This window comes from Gasterosteus aculeatus, chromosome 11, assembly GCF_964276395.1.
Source record: "Gasterosteus aculeatus chromosome 11, fGasAcu3.hap1.1, whole genome shotgun sequence".
In the NCBI taxonomy this organism is placed as follows: Eukaryota; Metazoa; Chordata; class Actinopteri; order Perciformes; family Gasterosteidae; genus Gasterosteus; species Gasterosteus aculeatus.
In genome coordinates, this window is record NC_135699.1 from 9,403,370 (window position 1) to 9,422,353 (window position 18,984).

Below are 18,984 nucleotides of genomic sequence, written 5' to 3' on the forward strand. Positions count from 1 at the left end.
ACATTTACGTGCTTCTCCAAGACCACAGCCGGTGCCGTGGGGCACTACAGTAAGATTAGTATCGCTAACAAAAGGATCATTAGGGAAATAACATTGTATTACTGAAACAAAGAGGTGACAGATCGGTCTGTTAATGCAAAGTATATTTTTTCTAAAACAAAAACACTTAAAGTATGCCCCCAACCAATGACCTACATAGTGAGTAATAGTTAATGAGATACACTTTAATTGATAGAATCATTCAAATGTATTACTCGTAGTAGAGTAATAATACATTTTAAAACAGAGAAAACTAAGAGCCATAAGTCTTAAGATATTTTTTATGTCTGCGACCCTGAATGAATGACCCTGTTCTATGGAATAGTTGACCCAGTTTTATTGGAAAAATAAACATGACATTTGTCAATGTCCTTCATGTTTAGACAAGTGATGCTAGTGTTTCTTCAAAACTTAATTGTCTTTTTTTTATTAATGTAAATAAGTATCACATTTTTAAAATGTGCATTAGTGTAAAAAATGTTAAAAGTGTCAAAATCCATCAAAAATATCAATCCTGCTCATTTATACTTTATATTCATGCATTTTAACTGTATTTTAAGAAATTATATTAATAATTGTGCAATGCAACCACTAAGTTATATGTTTGAAAACCCCATATATATAAACAAATGTGTGTAAAATAAAGTGTAAAAGTCATCATAATTTGAAATCCTTTTACCAACACAATGTTTTAACAATGTTTTATCAGTTTGCATTCAGGCAAAAATATCCTCTGCAACAAATGTGAGTACAAGATAAAATCAATCAATGTATATGTCAGTCACAGGATTAGCAACAACAGGACAAGAATGCATGACCAAACTGAGCAGTGCAACCCTACAGAGGAGACCCTCCTCCCTCTATATAAGAGCCTGGTCATGACTCTGTCAAGACCTGGTAGGGTTCCAACTCAGGTAAGTTCATTAGCTTCAGTTGATCTGTATTCTATCATTATTAAATTAATCTCTAATATATTTGCTCCAATGCCTAGGATCACAATTTAACCATTTAGTTTATCACTTTATTGCTATACACAAATGAAAAGTACGTTAATAGTTTAAAATAACTTGTGAAAACTTTACTTTATAGATATATGTACTCATTCTTGAATGTTTATCAATAGGATAAAAAAGTGACCTGACCTGAACTGACCTGACTTCATCTCCTGCTGTTACAAAAGGAGGTAAATTCTTGTTTAGTTCAAATTATGAACATATGTCTCCTGACAAGCCAACTAACAGCATCTTCAGATTTATTTCAACAAATTATAAAGAAATTTACCACGCATGACTTCTTCTTATTCAGTCACTAAAGGTGCCATCATGAGCACAGACGCAGAGATGGCGGCCTATGGCCCTGCGGCCATTTACCTCAGGAAACCAGAGAAGGAGAGGATTGAGGCCCAAACATCTCCATTTGATGCCAAAACAGCCTTCTTTGTGGCTGATCCTGATGTCATGTATTCCAAGGGTAAACTCATCAAAAGAGAGGGTGGCAAAGCCACAGTTGAGACGCTGCTATATGAAGGCAAGCCCTCAAAGGTAAGTGTAATCATGCAATGAAAATCTAACGACATTGGATCATGTTAGTTCATCTTTTTTACTTAACAGATTTCTATGGAGACTATGATCACTTTTATTAAACTATTACATGTGCCTTTGTGACAATCTTACATTTTGTGTTTCTTTTATTTGATTTCCTATTAAGACTCTCACTGTAAAAGAGGATGACATCCATCCCATGAACCCTCCCAAGTATGATAAAATGGAGGACATGGCAATGATGACCCACCTTAATGAGCCAGCTGTGCTGTATAACCTCAAAGAGCGTTTTGCATCATGGATGATCTACGTAAGCTTTAATCACATAATTAAGCACGCTTGTATCTGTAAAGCCTGTGCATCAAAGGTGATAACGTTTCTACCTGTGGTGCTACAGACCTACTCTGGCCTCTTCTGCGTCGTTGTGAACCCCTACAAGTGGCTTCCTGTGTACGATGCTCAGGTTGTCAATGCATACAGAGGCAAGAAGAGGATTGAGGCTCCACCCCACATCTTCTCTATCTCTGATAATGCCTATCAGTTCATGCTCACTGGTGAGTTACCACATAATTTGAGGAGATGAAGCAAATAATCTCAACTACATGTTTAACTTGTGTGTATCGATATATTTCAGATCGTGAGAACCAGTCTGTCCTTATCACGTGAGAACAACCCAAATTGTTAAGACAATTATTTACGACCTTAATAACTGTCTTGATAGTTGTGATTAAGTACATTTTATATAATTTCCTCTATAGTGGAGAATCCGGTGCAGGAAAGACTGTCAACACCAAACGTGTCATCCAGTACTTTGCAACAATTGCAGTGACTGGATCTAAGAAAGCAGAAGCTAGCAAAATCCAGGTAAATTTGTTGTTCCCTAAAAACAAATTGTGCAGCTTGATTGTTGTTGTTGAATAATTTAGACTAAATAATGATGTCTCTGTAGGGTTCACTTGAAGATCAAATCATTGCAGCCAACCCTCTACTGGAGGCATACGGAAATGCCAAGACTGTGAGGAACGACAACTCCTCTCGTTTTGTAAGTATATTGTTGACTTTCACATTGCCTTTCTTGAGCTTCTAGTCTAAAGTCAAACTGACACTTTCTAAACTTTTAGGGTAAATTCATCCGAATCCACTTTGGCGCCAGTGCGAAACTGTCCTCGGCTGATATTGAAACATGTAAGTTCTAATTATTCTCCTGTTGTAATGTAGAGCATAGTCTTGAATTGTCTGATATGCATTCATTATCAATTTTTTATATTCAACCTTCACTCAGATCTGCTGGAAAAGTCCCGTGTCACCTTCCAGTTGTCTGCTGAGAGGAGCTACCATATTTTCTATCAGCTGATGACTGGCCACAAGCCTGAGATCCTGGGTACATGATGAGACAATAAACCTATAACAGAGAGAATACGAGTACAATCTTAATTACCAATTTCTTCTCATTTCTTCCAGAGACCCTTCTTATCTCCACCAACCCCTATGACTACCATATGATCAGTCAGGGGGAAATCACTGTCAAAAGCATTGACGATGTAGAGGAGTTCATTGCAACGGATGTAAGTGGATTGTAATTGGTGAAAAAAAACAAAAAACAGAGAATAACTGCTAAAAGTTGTGCATGAATTGCAGACTGCTATTGATATCTTGGGCTTCACTGGCGAGGAGAAGATGGCTATCTACAAACTGACTGGGGCTGTGATGCATCACGGTAACATGAAGTTCAAGCAAAAGCAGCGCGAGGAGCAGGCTGAACCCGATGGCACTGAGGGTAATTGTATTAGTCGTGTGATATTACATAATCCAACTATCATATTACATTCACGGATATTAAGCACGTAAACTTTAGATGAAACACCTAATATTCTTGCATGAAGTTATACTGCAAGAATGTAATAACAAGTTATTGGCACTGATTCAATAGTGGATTATAGTGAAAGCCAATTGGCAAATTTTCCCCACCAATAAGGGCGGGCACTCTGATGTTTTTAAAGCAACATCAACTTAAGCAGTCACTAAAAAAAGTCATATGATCGACAAAGAACAAAGGGTAAGAAATGAACTGACAGTAAGTGCCAACACAAATTCTACATGCAGTTGTGGAATGTTACCTTACATTGACTCGTGTAGTTGTCCAAAAAGCAAGCTCACTGTTTCATTGTTTACTGTAAATATTCAATAAATTATTGGCTTCTAGCCACATAATCACATTTCACAGCGAATTACTGTGACATTATTACAAAAGTATTTTATAGTAGAACTGTATGCTGTGGCTTCACACTAAATATGATGTTATATATAATATTATGAAAATAATAAAAATGCTATTGCTGTAGGAGTACTGTGATGTAGCCTTATGCAGCTGTAAAATATCTGTATAAAACTTTTACATTAAAATACCCATTAGATAACTTGTAGAATTATGTTGTAGAAATATAATATGGTCTCACAGAATGTGATACATTGCAGTGAATTAAAATACCGAACAGGTTATAAAAGAGTTAGAATCAGCACACACACAGCAGAAAATACATACAGGGGAAAAATACATCAGTAATAATATACTGTATATAAAAAAATATATAGTACGGTAATGATTAACCATAATGACATAGGCTACTTTTTACTTACCCGAGGCAATTAAGAATAGGACTGCAGTAGGAGTAGGAGTTCATATTCTTGCTCCATAGTGTTAAGAAGGGCTTTGTGACATCCTACGTATTTCTGTGCATGAATGGAAATACTTTTCTCTTTCACGCAGAGGCTGATAAAATTGCCTACCTCATGGGCCTGAACTCAGCCGACATGCTTAAAGCTTTGTGCTACCCAAGAGTTAAGGTCGGAAATGAAATGGTGACCAAAGGTCAGACCGTGCCACAGGTAACGACAATTCAGAACTTTGCATTTTGATAAAAAATATTAAGCTATTATAAGAAATTACCACAATAAAATACTTATTTCTAGGTCAACAATGCTGTCAGTGCTCTGTGCAAGTCTGTCTATGAGAAAATGTTCTTGTGGATGGTCATCCGTATCAATGAGATGCTAGACACAAAGCAGCCGAGACAGTTCTACATCGGAGTGTTGGATATCGCTGGATTTGAGATCTTTGATGTAAGTTAAAAGAAGACATCAGTAAAGACGATACACAGTACGAACACTGAATGTCCGTTTAACAGATGATCTACCTGTTTAGTACAACAGCTTGGAGCAACTCTGCATTAACTTCACCAATGAGAAACTGCAACAGTTTTTCAACCACCACATGTTCGTCCTGGAGCAAGAGGAGTACAAGAAGGAAGGCATTGATTGGGAGTTCATTGACTTCGGTATGGACTTGGCTGCCTGCATTGAGCTTATTGAGAAGGTAAAGACAAAACTGTCAGATGGAACTGAATTACTCTTTTCTAAGTGTGTGCTAAAGTGTTCATTTTTTTTCATATGACTAACGCTATCCTTTCAGCCAATGGGAATCTTCTCCATCCTTGAAGAGGAGTGCATGTTCCCCAAGGCCTCTGATACATCTTTCAAGAACAAGCTGCATGATCAGCATCTTGGCAAAACCAAAGCCTTTGAGAAGCCCAAACCCGGAAAGGGCAAGGCCGAAGCTCACTTCTCCCTGGTTCACTACGCCGGTACAGTGGACTACAGCATCACCGGATGGCTGGACAAGAACAAGGACCCCCTGAATGACTCAGTTGTTCAGCTGTACCAAAAATCTTCAAACAAACTGCTGGCATTACTTTATTTAACCCACAATGCACCTGATGGTAAGACACTACTACTGTATCTCCTGCATGGACATTTGGTTACTGTTTAAATCAAAGCATGTAGGTTTGTTTAGGAAATAAACCTGAACTGTGAATAAAGAGTTCATTCTTTGCTGGCACTTTAAAATGCAGAAGCTGGTGGCAGCAAGAAGGCTGGAAAGAAGAAGGGTGGTTCATTCCAGACGGTGTCTGCGCTTTTCAGGGTACGTTTCACATCCTTAAAAGATAAGCTCCCATTCAGCTGACTGGTTACATTTCTTTTGTTTAACGTTTGTTTGTCATAACATTATCTTCTCACAGGAGAACCTGGGCAAGCTGATGACCAACTTGAGGAGCACTCATCCCCATTTTGTGCGCTGCCTGATTCCTAATGAATCAAAGACCCCAGGTTTTTTGCAGTTTCATCATACATTTTGTTGGAAAATAGAATCACAAAAATGCTAATAACACATTGTACATATTTTGTACAATGTGCAGGTCTCATGGAGAACCACTTGGTCATCCACCAGCTGAGGTGTAACGGTGTGCTGGAAGGCATCAGAATCTGCAGAAAGGGCTTCCCCAGCAGAATCCTCTACGCTGACTTTAAGCAGAGGTAATTGGGTATAGAACTAATTTAAGTGATGGTGATGTAATACATGGGTCTGAGGATGGAAGGCAACGTAAGTAACACCATTATTTACTATTGCAGATATAAAGTATTGAATGCTAGTATAATCCCTGAGGGACAGTTCATTGACAACAAAAAAGCTTCAGAGAAGCTGCTGGGCTCCATTGATGTGGACCACACTCAGTACAAGTTTGGTCACACAAAGGTACATTCTTCTCATGTACATTATTAAGAGACATTCCATTTCATCCATGTGTGCTAATGAATAATGTCCTTCTTTTGACAACGTAGGTGTTCTTCAAAGCAGGTCTGCTGGGTACCCTGGAGGAATTGAGAGATGATAAACTGGCTGCGCTGGTGACCATGACTCAGGCTCGCTGCAGAGGTTTCCTCAGTAGATTAGAATTTGTTAAAATGATGGAGAGGAGGTAGGATTTCCACACGACATGCTGTATGATCTGAACTTACATTCCTGTGTGATGTTAACCTAAATACATTTTTATGTCTTCTTATTAGAGATGCAATCTTCACAGTCCAATATAACATCCGCTCATTCATGAATGTGAAGAACTGGCCATGGATGCATCTGTACTTCAAGATCAAGCCTCTTCTGAAGACCGCTGAGACTGAGAAGGAGCTTCAACAAATGAAGGAGAACTATGATAAGATGAAATCAGACCTGTCTACTGCACTGACCAAGAAGAAAGAACTGGAGGAGAAGATGGTTTCTCTGCTGCAGGAAAAGAATGACTTGCAATTACAAGTTGCATCTGTGAGTAGCATACTAAAGCAAATATCGTACTCTACTAGGAAAACAAATAACTGTCAATCAGATCTTTCAATTTCACTCAAATGTCATTATATATATGGTCGAACTACAGGAAGGTGAGAACCTTTGTGATGCTGAGGAAAGGTGTGAAGGGCTCATCAAGAGCAAAATCCAGCTGGAGGCCAAACTCAAAGAGACAACTGAGAGACTGGAGGATGAAGAGGAGATGAATGCTGAGCTGACTGCTAAGAAACGGAAGCTGGAGGATGAATGCTCTGAGCTGAAGAAAGACATTGATGACTTGGAGCTCACCTTGGCTAAAGTGGAGAAGGAGAAACATGCCACAGAAAACAAGGTTCATAAAACTTGAAATATGCACTGACACTAACTAATAACATATTAATTAGGGCTGTCAATAGATTTAAAAAATGAACTAATTAATCGCACATTTTGAAACTCATTAATCCTGATTAATGAATTCCTCTACGCAGTTCTCCGCTGTACGTTGCGCCAGTTTGTTTTACTTACAAGTCAACTTCCGGTTTACTTTCGGAAGTAAACAAAGGTTAAAATACTTTGTTGCATTAATCTTGCCCACATTAATCACATAGATTAATGCGTTTATGTTGACAGCCCTAATATTTATGCAGTATTATATACTGTATGTAAATATGCTATGTTATACTAAAACACACAACCCTCATTCTCTTTTCAGGTGAAAAACCTGACAGAAGAAATGGCATCTCAAGATGAGTCTATTGCCAAGTTAACCAAGGAGAAGAAAGCCCTCCAAGAGGCTCACCAGCAAACACTTGATGATCTCCAGGCAGAGGAAGACAAAGTCAACACTCTGACCAAGGCCAAGACCAAGCTGGAACAGCAAGTGGACGATGTAAGAAAACATTGCTTTTGACGTTGTTAAAGTATCAAGTAGTTTGGGTTTTAGGATTGATGTACAAAACATTTTATTTTAAAGCTCGAGGGTTCACTGGAGCAAGAGAAAAAGCTTCGTATGGACCTTGAGAGAGCCAAGAGGAAGCTTGAGGGAGATCTGAAACTGGCCCAGGAATCCATAATGGATCTGGAGAACGACAAGCAACAATCTGATGAGAAAATCAAGAAGTAAGTTATTCTGTTATTTTCCATCCTTACTTTCAACAATTACCGTGTTACAACGAGATCATTCTGAGAAGGACGTCATAGGACTAATGTGCTTGGTCTCCTTTTTTAGGAAGGACTTTGAGATCAGTCAGCTTCTCAGCAAGATTGAGGATGAACAGTCTCTTGGTGCTCAGCTGCAGAAGAAGATCAAAGAACTCCAGGTAAAGTAATTGGCATACATATCAAAGTCAGTTACTGAAAGGAAACAATACGTTTAATAAGTTGCATCGATAATACTATCATTAAATCCAGGCTCGTATTGAGGAGTTGGAGGAAGAGATTGAGGCTGAAAGGGCGGCTCGGGCCAAGGTGGAGAAGCAGAGGGCTGACCTCTCCAGGGAGCTCGAGGAGATCAGTGAGAGGCTTGAAGAAGCTGGTGGAGCAACAGCAGCTCAGATCGAGATGAACAAGAAGCGGGAGGCTGAGTTCCAGAAGCTGCGTCGGGATCTTGAAGAGTCCACCCTGCAGCATGAAGCTACCGCAGCAGCTCTCCGCAAGAAGCAAGCTGACAGTGTTGCAGAGCTGGGAGAGCAGATCGACAACCTGCAGCGCGTCAAGCAGAAGCTGGAGAAGGAAAAGAGCGAGTACAAGATGGAGATTGATGACCTCTCAAGCAACATGGAGTCTGTTGCCAAAACAAAGGTATGCACTATTTTTCAGAAAAATTGCATTTACATTTCATAAAATCTCCAAATAATAAAAGGGGAGAATAAAAACAGAATATCTGATCAGTAGATTCTATGTTCACTGCATTTGATTCATGTCAATTACACGCCCACTACAGTCCAATTTGGAGAAAATGTGCAGAACTCTTGAAGACCAACTAAGTGAAATCAAGTCTAAGAATGATGAGAATGTTCGTCAGCTGAATGACTACAGTGCACAGAGGGCAAGGCTGCAAACAGAAAACGGTGTGTATTAAAAAAATATATATATATATATAAATAATAATTTATTTGTTTATTATATTTGCATCATTCATTTTAATGCTTCAAAATGATGATGTATGACGTGTTGAACAGGATACAATGTGATTCCTATCAGACATAGTGGCAGATAATTCCATATCATATCTTTTTGTGTCGCTTGTGGTACCATTTTGAATTGTTTGTTTTGAAAGAATTTCCAACAATATTTCCGCTTCGTCTTGTTTCTCTTTTTTCTTTCAGGTGAGTTTTCTCGCCAGCTTGAGGAGAAGGAAGCTCTTATTTCCCAGCTTACTCGAGGCAAACAGGCGTATACTCAGCAGATTGAAGAGCTGAAGAGACACATTGAGGAAGAAGTGAAGGTAAAAATTCTGGTATTTGGGGGGTTTTGGGGGTGAATTGTTTGACTATTTATTATGTATGATATTTTATTCCAGCACATGTGTAATGACAATTTTCCTGTATGTCCAACGTAAATGTTTACATTGGACATACGGGAAAATTACATAAATGTTTCTGATTTCTGGTATATCTACTTAATTACAGTATGTTAACAGAATTAAAGTAAATACTTGTGGCTTGTAATTAATCCATAGGCCAAGAACGCCCTGGCCCATGCTGTCCAGTCCGCCCGCCATGACTGTGATCTGCTCAGAGAACAGTTTGAGGAGGAGCAGGAGGCCAAGGCAGAGCTGCAGAGAGGGATGTCCAAGGCCAACAGTGAGGTGGCCCAGTGGAGATCCAAATATGAGACTGATGCTATCCAGCGCACTGAGGAGCTGGAGGAGTCAAAGTAAATTAAACTTTTTTCATGTCTTCATATACAGTACCGTATAAAAGTTTGGTCACACTTATTCATTGACTTTAATGAACAAATGTGTCCAAACCTTTGACTGGAAGTGTATCTGTTTTTAGTTCCATATTTAACTTTTTAGATAACATCAAATACACTTCTGTAACAGGAAAAAGCTTGCTCAGCGCCTTCAGGAGGCTGAGGAATCCATCGAGGCTGTGAACTCCAAGTGTGCGTCTCTGGAGAAGACCAAGCAGAGGCTGCAGGGGGAAGTGGAGGATCTCATGATTGACGTGGAGAGAGCTAATTCTCTGGCTGCCAACCTTGACAAGAAGCAGAGGAACTTTGACAAGGTTGACAGTTAATCTGCAAATCAACCTGTTTTATCATCAAGAAATATAGACATATGTTATTAATGTCACCTTAACCTATATAATCGTAGGTCTTGTCAGAATGGAAGCAGAAGTATGAGGAGAGCCAAGCGGAGCTGGAAGGAGCCCAGAAGGAGACTCGCTCTCTCAGCACTGAACTCTTCAAGATGAAGAACTCTTATGAAGAGGCTCTCGACCAACTGGAGACCATGAAGAGAGAAAACAAGAACCTGCAGCGTATGTGTGAACTATTATCAAAATGAAAGGCACATAATAATGTATAACCACTTGTGAGAAATGTAAGACTCTGTATCGTTTATTGTTTGATCTGTAGAGGAGATCTCAGACCTGACTGAACAGATTGGTGAGATTGGAAAAAGCATCCATGAGCTGGAAAAAGCCAAGAAGACTACGGAAAGTGAGAAGGTTGAACTTCAGACTGCACTAGAGGAAGCTGAGGTATTATTGTTTCTATTTCAATTATTTATTGCAAGAATTCTTAATGGTGCCATATGATTACTTTTTATAATGGCAATACAGTCAAGTTTGCTAAACTGAGCCATCCTTTCTTGCAGGGAACACTGGAGCATGAGGAGTCCAAGATTCTCCGTGTTCAACTGGAGCTCAACCAGATCAAAGGTGAGGTTGACAGGAAGCTGTCAGAGAAGGATGAAGAGATGGAGCAGATCAAGAGGAACAGCCAGAGGGTGACGGACTCCATGCAGAGCACTCTTGACGCTGAGGTCAGGAGCAGGAATGATGCCCTGAGAATCAAGAAAAAGATGGAGGGAGACCTGAATGAGATGGAGATTCAGCTGAGTCACGCCAACAGGCAGGCCGCTGAGGCCCAGAAACAACTGAGGAACACCCAGGGACAGCTCAAGGTGAGTTTGCTTGAATAGCTGAATGACAAATACGGTTTGGGGGTAAAGAAAGTTAGAATTAAGTCTTAATTGTTGAAATGACTTCAGGATGCCCAACTGCACCTTGATGATGCTGTCAGAGGACAGGAGGACATGAAGGAGCAGGTTGCCATGGTGGAGCGCAGGAATGGCCTGATGCTGGCTGAGATCGAGGAGCTGAGAGCCGCTCTAGAGCAGACAGAGAGGGGACGCAAAGTGGCCGAGCAGGAGCTGGTTGATGCTAGTGAGCGCGTGGGACTTCTTCACTCTCAGGTTTGTCGTCAAAAATTCAAAAGAACCTAGTACCCTGAAATTATATTACAAACATGATAATAAACACGGTTCATTTTCACCTTCAGAACACCAGTCTCATGAACACCAAGAAGAAGCTGGAGACTGACCTTGTCCAGGTACAGGGTGAAGTGGAAGATTCAGTTCAGGAAGCAAGAAATGCTGAAGAGAAAGCCAAAAAGGCTATCACTGACGTGAGTCTACATCTCCAGCTCCTTTATGTTAGATGTGAGATGTTTATTTGATATTATGTAAGACTTTGAGACCATTGTATCATTTCAGGCTGCCATGATGGCAGAAGAATTGAAGAAGGAGCAAGACACCAGTGCTCACTTGGAGAGGATGAAGAAGAACCTGGAGGTCACAGTAAAGGACCTGCAGCACCGTCTGGACGAGGCTGAGAACCTTGCCATGAAGGGTGGCAAGAAGCAGCTCCAGAAATTGGAGTCCAGGGTATGTACTGTATCTAAGTGCACACAGATACGTTAAATAAAAGAAAATCTTGATTTATTGTTTATATCATCACTTTACAGGTGCGTGAGCTGGAAGCTGAAGTTGAAGGCGAGCAGAGACGTGGAGCTGATGCTGTGAAAGGTGTCCGCAAATATGAGAGGAGAGTGAAGGAGCTGACCTACCAGGTAAACTGAATTTAACTTAAAGCGATACCATACTCACTCTTAATCACTTTTTCTATTTATGCTACTTTACACTTCCACTCTTTCAGGTGCATATATTGTACTTTTACATATATTTTTATATTGTGGGCTCAGCACACCCTTGTATGTTTCCAATCACTATTGAATTCTAGTAAGGTCTAATTAGGGTGGTACTATGCTTAAACCAAACTAAACCACACAACCTACCTACAGACATACTTATTACCTAAATACCACAGAAGCTTAATTCCACTTCAACACCCCATTAGTGACAATTATTTATCAAAACAGACTGAGGAGGACAAGAAGAATGTGGCCAGACTTCAGGATTTGGTGGACAAGCTGCAGCTCAAAGTCAAGGCTTACAAGAGACAAGCTGAGGAGGCTGTGAGTCACCTATGTTAGACTTTTCATGCATTGAAATTAACACTGTTATTGACATTAGCAGCTAAATGATTCATTATTCTGTAACCTTTCACAGGAGGAGCAGGCCAACACTCACATGTCCAGGCTGAGAAAGGTCCAGCATGAACTTGAGGAAGCTCAGGAGCGCGCTGACATCGCTGAGTCGCAGGTCAACAAGCTCCGAGTCAAGAGCCGTGACACTGGAAAGGTATCTTTTTAAAATCTTTTTAACAGTATCAATGATAAAATATGTGCATGTTCTTCCTTTATATATTGCTTGTTTTTCAGCATAAAATATGAATATGTATGAAAATTACCTCACAATGACCTCATATGGCATTAATGAGGTGCAGTGTGATCATCAAAAAGCCATGTTGCTGATTAATTACCTCAACTTTGGTTTGGTCTCTATCAATACGTTTTGTAATGTTAGGGTACAAACACTGGCCAGAAGTAACTATCTCTCTTACTTTCAGGGAACGGACTCTTCTGAATGAAACACAAGACCCAGCCGAGGACTTCTAACAGAGTTCATAAAATATGAGCTCTTGTAATTTTCCTCTGTAAATCTTCAATAAATGTTAAACATTTCTCAAGTGTTCTGTTTTATTTTTAATTATTTTATCATATTCAAACTAACCTCATAAGTTTCTTATACTCTCATAAATTAAGACCAAATGTTACAGCTCTTTTTCACTATGTGTACATAAATAATTTATAGGAAACAGTGCCTAATGAAGATTTGAGTTAAAAGCTCTGGAAATTATGTAAAATGTCAAAAGTTTGCTCAAGGCTAAATTATGTTTCAACTAAGAACAAACAAACTATCAATCTGGTTTCATTTCTCTTTGTATTGTCATAATAATGACAATAATTCTAGCCTACGTACAATTTTTCTCTTTGGATAAGCAGTTTAAGCGGCATTATCTTTAAGTGAAAAAGCAAAGAGTTCTTACCCACGTCACTGGGCTTGAAACTAAATATACCATCTGTACGGGACATTTAACCAGCAAAAGAAAAAATAACATAAAATGCTTCAACAAATTACTCAGACAGTTCTGAAAATAAAAACAAGCATATTACTTTATACTATACCAAGCTTCTATTTACAGCTTCCTCAACAATTCCTAACACCTTAATATTGTTTATTGCCACTATCCTTATCTTTTTTTCCAACCCACTTTCCCTTTCCTTGCATTGCCTTTTCTCCTCCTTTCCCAGGGTCTCCTTTGGATTTGTGTCCACCTTGAGTCAGAGCCTTCTGCAACTGCGCTGTGTGAACCTTCTCTATCAGAGAGAAGCAGTCTTCATCTGGACTGATGGGGCTCGTCATGGTCCCCTGTTCATGTCGGTTGGGAGACGACAGGCTTGAATAGGCTTTCTGTGGACTTGCATGGCTTGCAGAGCAGCGCCTGGTCTTGAGATCTTCTTTTGGGATTAGGTTTAAGTTGAAGGAACGTGGCCTGCCAGGTTTTGGACTCAGAGGGATCACAAGGTTATCTCCAGGGGCTCCTAGAGTGAGGAAGACTTCTGGGAATGTGTATGGTTGGTTGCTATTCTTCTGCCCCTTTGACACATAAGCATAGGTGAAGACATTTTTTATTTTGTTAAGACATGAGCAGGTAATAAGCCAACAATCTACACTAGGTGACACAGCTTACCTGCTCTGGTGTGAAGCTCATGGACACCCTCACTGTCACCTGTGAAGAAATAGCACGCCATTGTTCCATACAAAGTCAACGCTTGTTTAGTTGTTTTGTTTAGTCATTGGTGGCCAAATGAAAAACAGACTAGAGTTTAAAATAATCACTTAAAGCAACAGGACGTTTCATCATCAGCAAAGCTCACAGACTTACACCCTAACTGAACGTACTTCAAATTCTAGACCGACACAATCTTTTAAATTAATGAAAATATGAATGAATAAGTCACCTGTCCTGGGGAATTTAGCTGTTTCTGATATTCTGTCTGAGGGGAAAATGAAGAAGATTTGGGTAAGGCTGTGGGGGAGCCGGATTCTGCATGAGCCATTGGAGATGGTGAGGTAGGTCTGTAACAGTTCTTGCTTGATGTTGCTGGTGTACTTTCAGACCAAAGCATGTGTAGTGGAAAAGCCTTGCAGAAAAAAAAATTAAAAAAACAAAAGGCAGTTGAGCTCTCTGTGTACTCTGCTGTGATTTAGGGAATGGGTGATAATTAATTGTGGGTATGAGCCTGTTAATTAAGCAAGTATTTGTCATACACATACAATACAGATATGTTTTTTTAATCTATTTATATAAATAATCCTGCACATTGAAAGGCAGGCATCACGTGGTTGTGTGTGATACAAGAATGACAAGTAACAAAATAAATAACAATTGTTGTTTAACTTACTGGGATTTCAGCCTTTACATTACGACCATTTGGATTTCCAATTATCCCAGGGAGGCTAGGTAGTGTGACACGTTGATCATCAAGCCGTCGTCCCTGACTGGAGGCAATAAATTTAAAGAATGCCTCGGCGTCTGCACCTGTTACGGAAAAACAACAGTTATTTGTGTGACGTCTCGGAGACATAAAACACATACTTGACCTTTCCCTGTGGGTTTTACTGACCTACGAGTACACTATTTAAAGCATTTTCATTGTATGTGGGTGTGCCTGGTGTACCGCTAGGTTGTAAAGAGCACCGTTGCTCTTCTATACGGCCATCTTGTGCATGTCTCATTATTTCAAAGAACTGCTCTTGGTCAGCTGGAGATGTCTCCTAATAAAGATTTAAAGAAGGACAGACAATGAGAAGTGGGAAAACAGGAGCTGACACTGAAAGACAAAGTGACAGAGTTGAATACTATTTCTTCAAAAGACTGTGAAAGAGGAGCCCTTTTAACATCCTACTTTAAAGATTATACAGGTGATATTTTTGCCAAACTATAAGCTCTGTATAGCTCTGCAGCATGACGTCTCACCTGCTGATGTTGGTCAGCCTTGGCGCGTTTTAAGGACGGAGAGCTTTGGGGGCGTTTATTAAATGCGCCTGAACTGGGATGCTCTTTACGTTGAGCAGATGGGGTACCAAAGTTTTGGGAAATTTTGGGTGCAAAACATCGCTGTTCATCCATCCTTGAGGCCTGTGGGGAGGGGGACGGGGGATCAAAGCAGTTGCATATATTGTACACCTGCACAAAAACTTTTCATAATGGTTTCAACATTTTTTTTTCTTCTTATGTGTATCGGACGAACCTGGGCTTTGGAGACGATGTAAAACAAGCTGCTTGCATTCATCTCTTCTGCGGTTAACGTCGATGTGATACCTCCGTTCTGTATACCTGGCAACGAAGGAAGGGAGACTCGCTGGTCATCCAGCCGTCGGCCCTGAGAGTTGGCGACCAAGCTGAACAACTTTTCAGAATCTGTACCTGGGACGGTGAAAAGGGAGACCTGTTAGTTTTAAGGTAAAAACACAGACATTAGCGACTTGAGCGCTTCTGTGTGAAGTTTGCGTGTTCTCCCTGTGTCAGCTTCCTCACACAGTACAAAGGCATGCAGGTTAGGTTCATTTGTGACTTTGAAATTGCTTGCATGTCAGCATTGTGATTAAATAGCGACCAGTCCAGAGTGTACCCCGTCTCTCACCCATGTGTGATTGACTCCCCCACCGCCCTTAAAGGATACGCGGTATGGAATGGAATCAATAGAGAGCAATTCAATTATTATTTCATAAACATTGAAAATAATAATTGAAGAATAAAAACAGAAATCAAACAAATTCCAACCTTTGGGAAAAGTGCTTTGACCTGGTTTGTGTTCGGGTGTCGGTTGGGGACTCACACCTAAGACACATCTCTGGTCATCCATTCGCCCACGATGGGAATTACTCATTAGGGAAAATAAATTGTCCCGTTCAGATGGTGTCATGGCCTGGGTGGAAAACAGTGGATAGCACATATTTAGTTCAGGGAATAAATAATCTGGAATAGAAATGAATGATATCTCATCCTTAAAAATAAATAAATGTAATATAACTCCTGGGATAAAACACGCTAGCAGTAACTTAAGCATATACCCATTTTTGAGGTGCTTTATTTTGGGGCTTTGTTTGTTTTATGTCTGAGGACCGTGGAGGGCCTGAATCAAATGCAGACGTATCCTTTTTTGGTAAACACTGGGTTGCTGGGGTTATGAGCTCGGGCAGAGAGCACCGTCTATTCTGAAACCCCCTGTCTCAATATAGTATTTCTGATTCTGATCTCATTTGTGCATATTTTTGAATACAGTTTCAAGTTTGTGCAACATTTAAAGCCACAACAACAAACATCGCTGCAGTAGTGTAGTACTGGTGGTACATTTGCTGTTAAAATGTAGAATGTTTTCTTTAGTAATACAGGGAATTACTAACCTGGGCTTTGGAGACCATGTCACACAAGTCGCTTGAATTTTCTACTCCAGATGTGGCATTTTCCTTTTTTAATCCTGGCAATAATTGAAGAGAAACTCGCTGGTTGTCCAGTCGTTGGCTCTGAAAGTTGGACAGAAGGCTGAAGAGCATTTCCAAATCTAGACCTGGGAAGATGACATAGGAAAAAAGATGAAATATTGAACCCTTTTGGGAAATGTTTACAGAGACTTGATTAATTCAGACAGTTTTCACATAATTTTCACCTGTGTTTGAAGAGCTTGCAGCAGGCTTTCTGTCTATGAGTTTGGGTGAGCACGGAGCACTCCTGCTGGGATCCAAGGAGCAGCGTTGGTCGTCCATGCGTCCACGTTGGCCATTGCTGATCAAATTCATGAATTTAACTTCTTCGGGAGATAATTCTTCCTAATGGGGAAATACTGTGAGATTAATACTTGACCACTAAATCACTAAATCCACAATAAATGGCAAAGTGGAGAGAACCGACTATCGTACCTGTAATTGCTGGTCTTGGACCAGCGGATCCTTCCTGCTTCTATCTGGAGTACTCCCTGTCGGGGAAATCAGAGGTGCAGAGCTGAGATGGTTGATACTCCTCGGTACCTGAGAAAACAAGTCACATTTGATGTTTATTGATCTCACCAGCTGTGCAGGTGCATGCAGTTAACCCCTTACGACCTGTAACCTAGTACCTTGTTGTTGGATCCTGGCAATGACCCTTGCACTTCATCAAGGTGTTTCCCTCCGTAGTTTGAACCTGTGGGGAGAAGGGGCGAAACAATCAACAATTTACATACAAAATAACGCCTACAATGCAGATGGTATCTTTGTGTCTTCTGTCCAACCTGCAGGTGTGGATTCGATTTGCCCAGTTTTAACAGGACTCTGGGAGCAGCGCTGTTGATCCATTTGTCCCTGCTGTGAGGAACTCGTTGGGTTGAGCAGCTGCTCATGTTCTGGGGCTTCCTGTTGAACAGTAGCCAAGAGGAAAAGAAGATTATATGAACTATCCCAACTTAAATTCTCCTCAAACCTTTTCCACCAAATGTCCATTTTCCACCACATCTTGACACGCAAGTAATTATTCTTAGCAGATCTTTCTTTTCACTCTCTCTCTCTCTCTCACAGTAGTAGTTCTGGAACCCAAGACGGGGACCATTATAAGATGTGAAGTTAAAATGAAATGCGATCAATAATAGTGTTGTATAACAGCCAATAAAATTCCATGGAGAAGAATAAATGTAGATGAGCTGCTCACTTTGAATTGAACACTTATTTATGTATTCATCAGAAGATACTTAATGTTACTCTATATAATACAAACCATAATATCCACCAATAAGGAATCAAAACAAATTGGCAAGATGTACACAAATTTAGAAGCATAGATGTTTGTAGATAAAGGTCTTACCAGCATAGTGTCGGTAGCATCTGATTTGTCCATTTCAGGAGCTGCAATCACAGAAAAAATTATACCAAAGAGGAAAAGTGTCCCCTACTGAAAACAAAAATGTGAAACGGTGTCGATAGGTACACAAATACTTGCAGTAAGTGATGGAGGACCGTTTTTTAAAATTGTATCTCTTATGTATAATGGAAATGAAGATCCTGATTGATGCTACTCCAAATGTTACTGGATGTGGCTCAGCGGAAAGCTTTTAAAACGAGTTAAGTCCCGAGTATTAAACCATTGCCATTAATACCCAAGCCAGTGACCTGATGGTAATACCATCTGTGATCCCAGATGAAAACATAATCCTCCAGCATGGTGAGGGATGATCTTTTTCACTGGTGGGTGTACATATTCTCCCTTTTGACCTCGGAGTATACTAAAGACTTGTATTTTAAATATTTGTTGCATGTAGGCATATTCCCAAGTTGTGATATGGAGATCAACAAAACTGGCACTGCTGTGAAAATAAATAAATAAATTCTAACAAATATACAAAATAAGTTATATAATTATATTATATTCTATACTGGTGAGGATTAAATGGTAAATTACATTGTACTCCAATTAAGGAGAGTAATTAACAGAACTAGAAAGTATCCAAATAGTTATTGGTGAAAGCTGTAAAGTTATGACTGAAAATTCTCTGCCCATAGTGATCATATAACAGATTCAGTATATTCACTATATTATAATTCAGTATACTAGAGAAGTTGGAGTACATTCTCTTGAAGTTAAGAATATTATGGATAACATGTTAGAGGTGGCTGAATAAGATCAAATAAATCAAAAGATGTCCTCTATGATTTTAAACCATTCTGAGCATTAAAGTTCATTCTTGAATTTTGGATCTGCACGTTAGACAAAGCTTTAAAGTTTACCATTACTTGAGTTA

The 18,984-nt window shown here is 39.8% G+C and overlaps 2 protein-coding genes across 7 annotated transcripts; one reads left to right on the forward strand and one right to left on the reverse strand.

Annotated features, from left to right (window-relative positions):
- The first annotated feature begins 938 nt into the window (after positions 1 to 938).
- On the forward strand, positions 939 to 12,831 carry LOC120827163 (myosin heavy chain, fast skeletal muscle). Its single transcript, XM_040189834.2, has 41 exons — positions 939 to 953; positions 1,163 to 1,222; positions 1,345 to 1,580; positions 1,747 to 1,890; positions 1,978 to 2,134; positions 2,215 to 2,242; positions 2,339 to 2,444; positions 2,530 to 2,622; positions 2,702 to 2,765; positions 2,863 to 2,961; positions 3,042 to 3,145; positions 3,219 to 3,357; positions 4,348 to 4,466; positions 4,551 to 4,700; positions 4,783 to 4,953; positions 5,050 to 5,356; positions 5,489 to 5,559; positions 5,657 to 5,744; positions 5,834 to 5,951; positions 6,048 to 6,171; positions 6,258 to 6,394; positions 6,483 to 6,738; positions 6,848 to 7,090; positions 7,451 to 7,627; positions 7,712 to 7,857; positions 7,967 to 8,057; positions 8,149 to 8,538; positions 8,681 to 8,807; positions 9,066 to 9,184; positions 9,419 to 9,615; positions 9,785 to 9,968; positions 10,058 to 10,223; positions 10,321 to 10,445; positions 10,562 to 10,870; positions 10,958 to 11,161; positions 11,248 to 11,373; positions 11,462 to 11,632; positions 11,713 to 11,817; positions 12,127 to 12,222; positions 12,317 to 12,448; positions 12,717 to 12,831. Exons 3-41 carry the CDS (start codon positions 1,362 to 1,364, stop codon positions 12,735 to 12,737), a joined length of 5,823 nt encoding a protein of 1,940 aa, XP_040045768.1. The 5' UTR covers positions 939 to 953; positions 1,163 to 1,222; positions 1,345 to 1,361; the 3' UTR covers positions 12,738 to 12,831.
- Positions 12,829 to 18,380, reverse strand: LOC120827174 (uncharacterized). 6 transcript variants are annotated; one of them, XM_040189852.2, is made up of 14 exons: positions 18,051 to 18,380; positions 17,485 to 17,605; positions 17,332 to 17,396; positions 17,135 to 17,242; positions 16,885 to 17,044; positions 16,622 to 16,785; positions 15,999 to 16,143; positions 15,466 to 15,641; positions 15,192 to 15,353; positions 14,839 to 14,989; positions 14,617 to 14,753; positions 14,173 to 14,355; positions 13,902 to 13,940; positions 12,829 to 13,807 (listed from the first exon to the last, which is right to left on the reverse strand). In XM_040189852.2, exons 1-14 carry the CDS (start codon positions 18,081 to 18,083, stop codon positions 13,376 to 13,378), a joined length of 2,076 nt encoding a protein of 691 aa, XP_040045786.2. In that variant the 5' UTR covers positions 18,084 to 18,380; the 3' UTR covers positions 12,829 to 13,375. The 6 variants fall into 6 exon arrangements, with proteins under 6 accessions (XP_040045786.2, XP_077939781.1, XP_040045787.2 ...); XM_078083655.1 differs by having other exon boundaries at positions 14,893 to 14,989; positions 16,020 to 16,143; positions 18,051 to 18,309; XM_040189853.2 differs by having other exon boundaries at positions 16,020 to 16,143; positions 18,051 to 18,309.
- Between the last annotated feature and the right edge of the window lie 604 nt (positions 18,381 to 18,984).

Excerpts from the sequence above, each read along its gene's own strand:
- LOC120827163 (XM_040189834.2), top strand. The coding sequence starts at position 1,362 with ATGAGCACAGACGCAGAGATGGCGGCCTATGGCCCTGCGGCCATTTAC. Across the intron at positions 1,891-1,977 it reads TTGCATCATGGATGATCTAC|ACCTACTCTGGCCTCTTCTG; the intron begins GTAAGCTTTAAT and ends GTGGTGCTACAG. Across the intron at positions 2,445-2,529 it reads CAGAAGCTAGCAAAATCCAG|GGTTCACTTGAAGATCAAAT; the intron begins GTAAATTTGTTG and ends ATGTCTCTGTAG.
- LOC120827174 (XM_040189852.2), bottom strand. The coding sequence starts at position 18,083 with ATGGACAAATCAGATGCTACCGACACTATGCTG. Across the intron at positions 17,397-17,484 it reads AATCGAATCCACACCTGCAG|GTTCAAACTACGGAGGGAAA; the intron begins GTTGGACAGAAG and ends TTCTCCCCACAG. Across the intron at positions 14,356-14,616 it reads ATGTAAAGGCTGAAATCCCA|GCTTTTCCACTACACATGCT; the intron begins GTAAGTTAAACA and ends TTTTTCTGCAAG.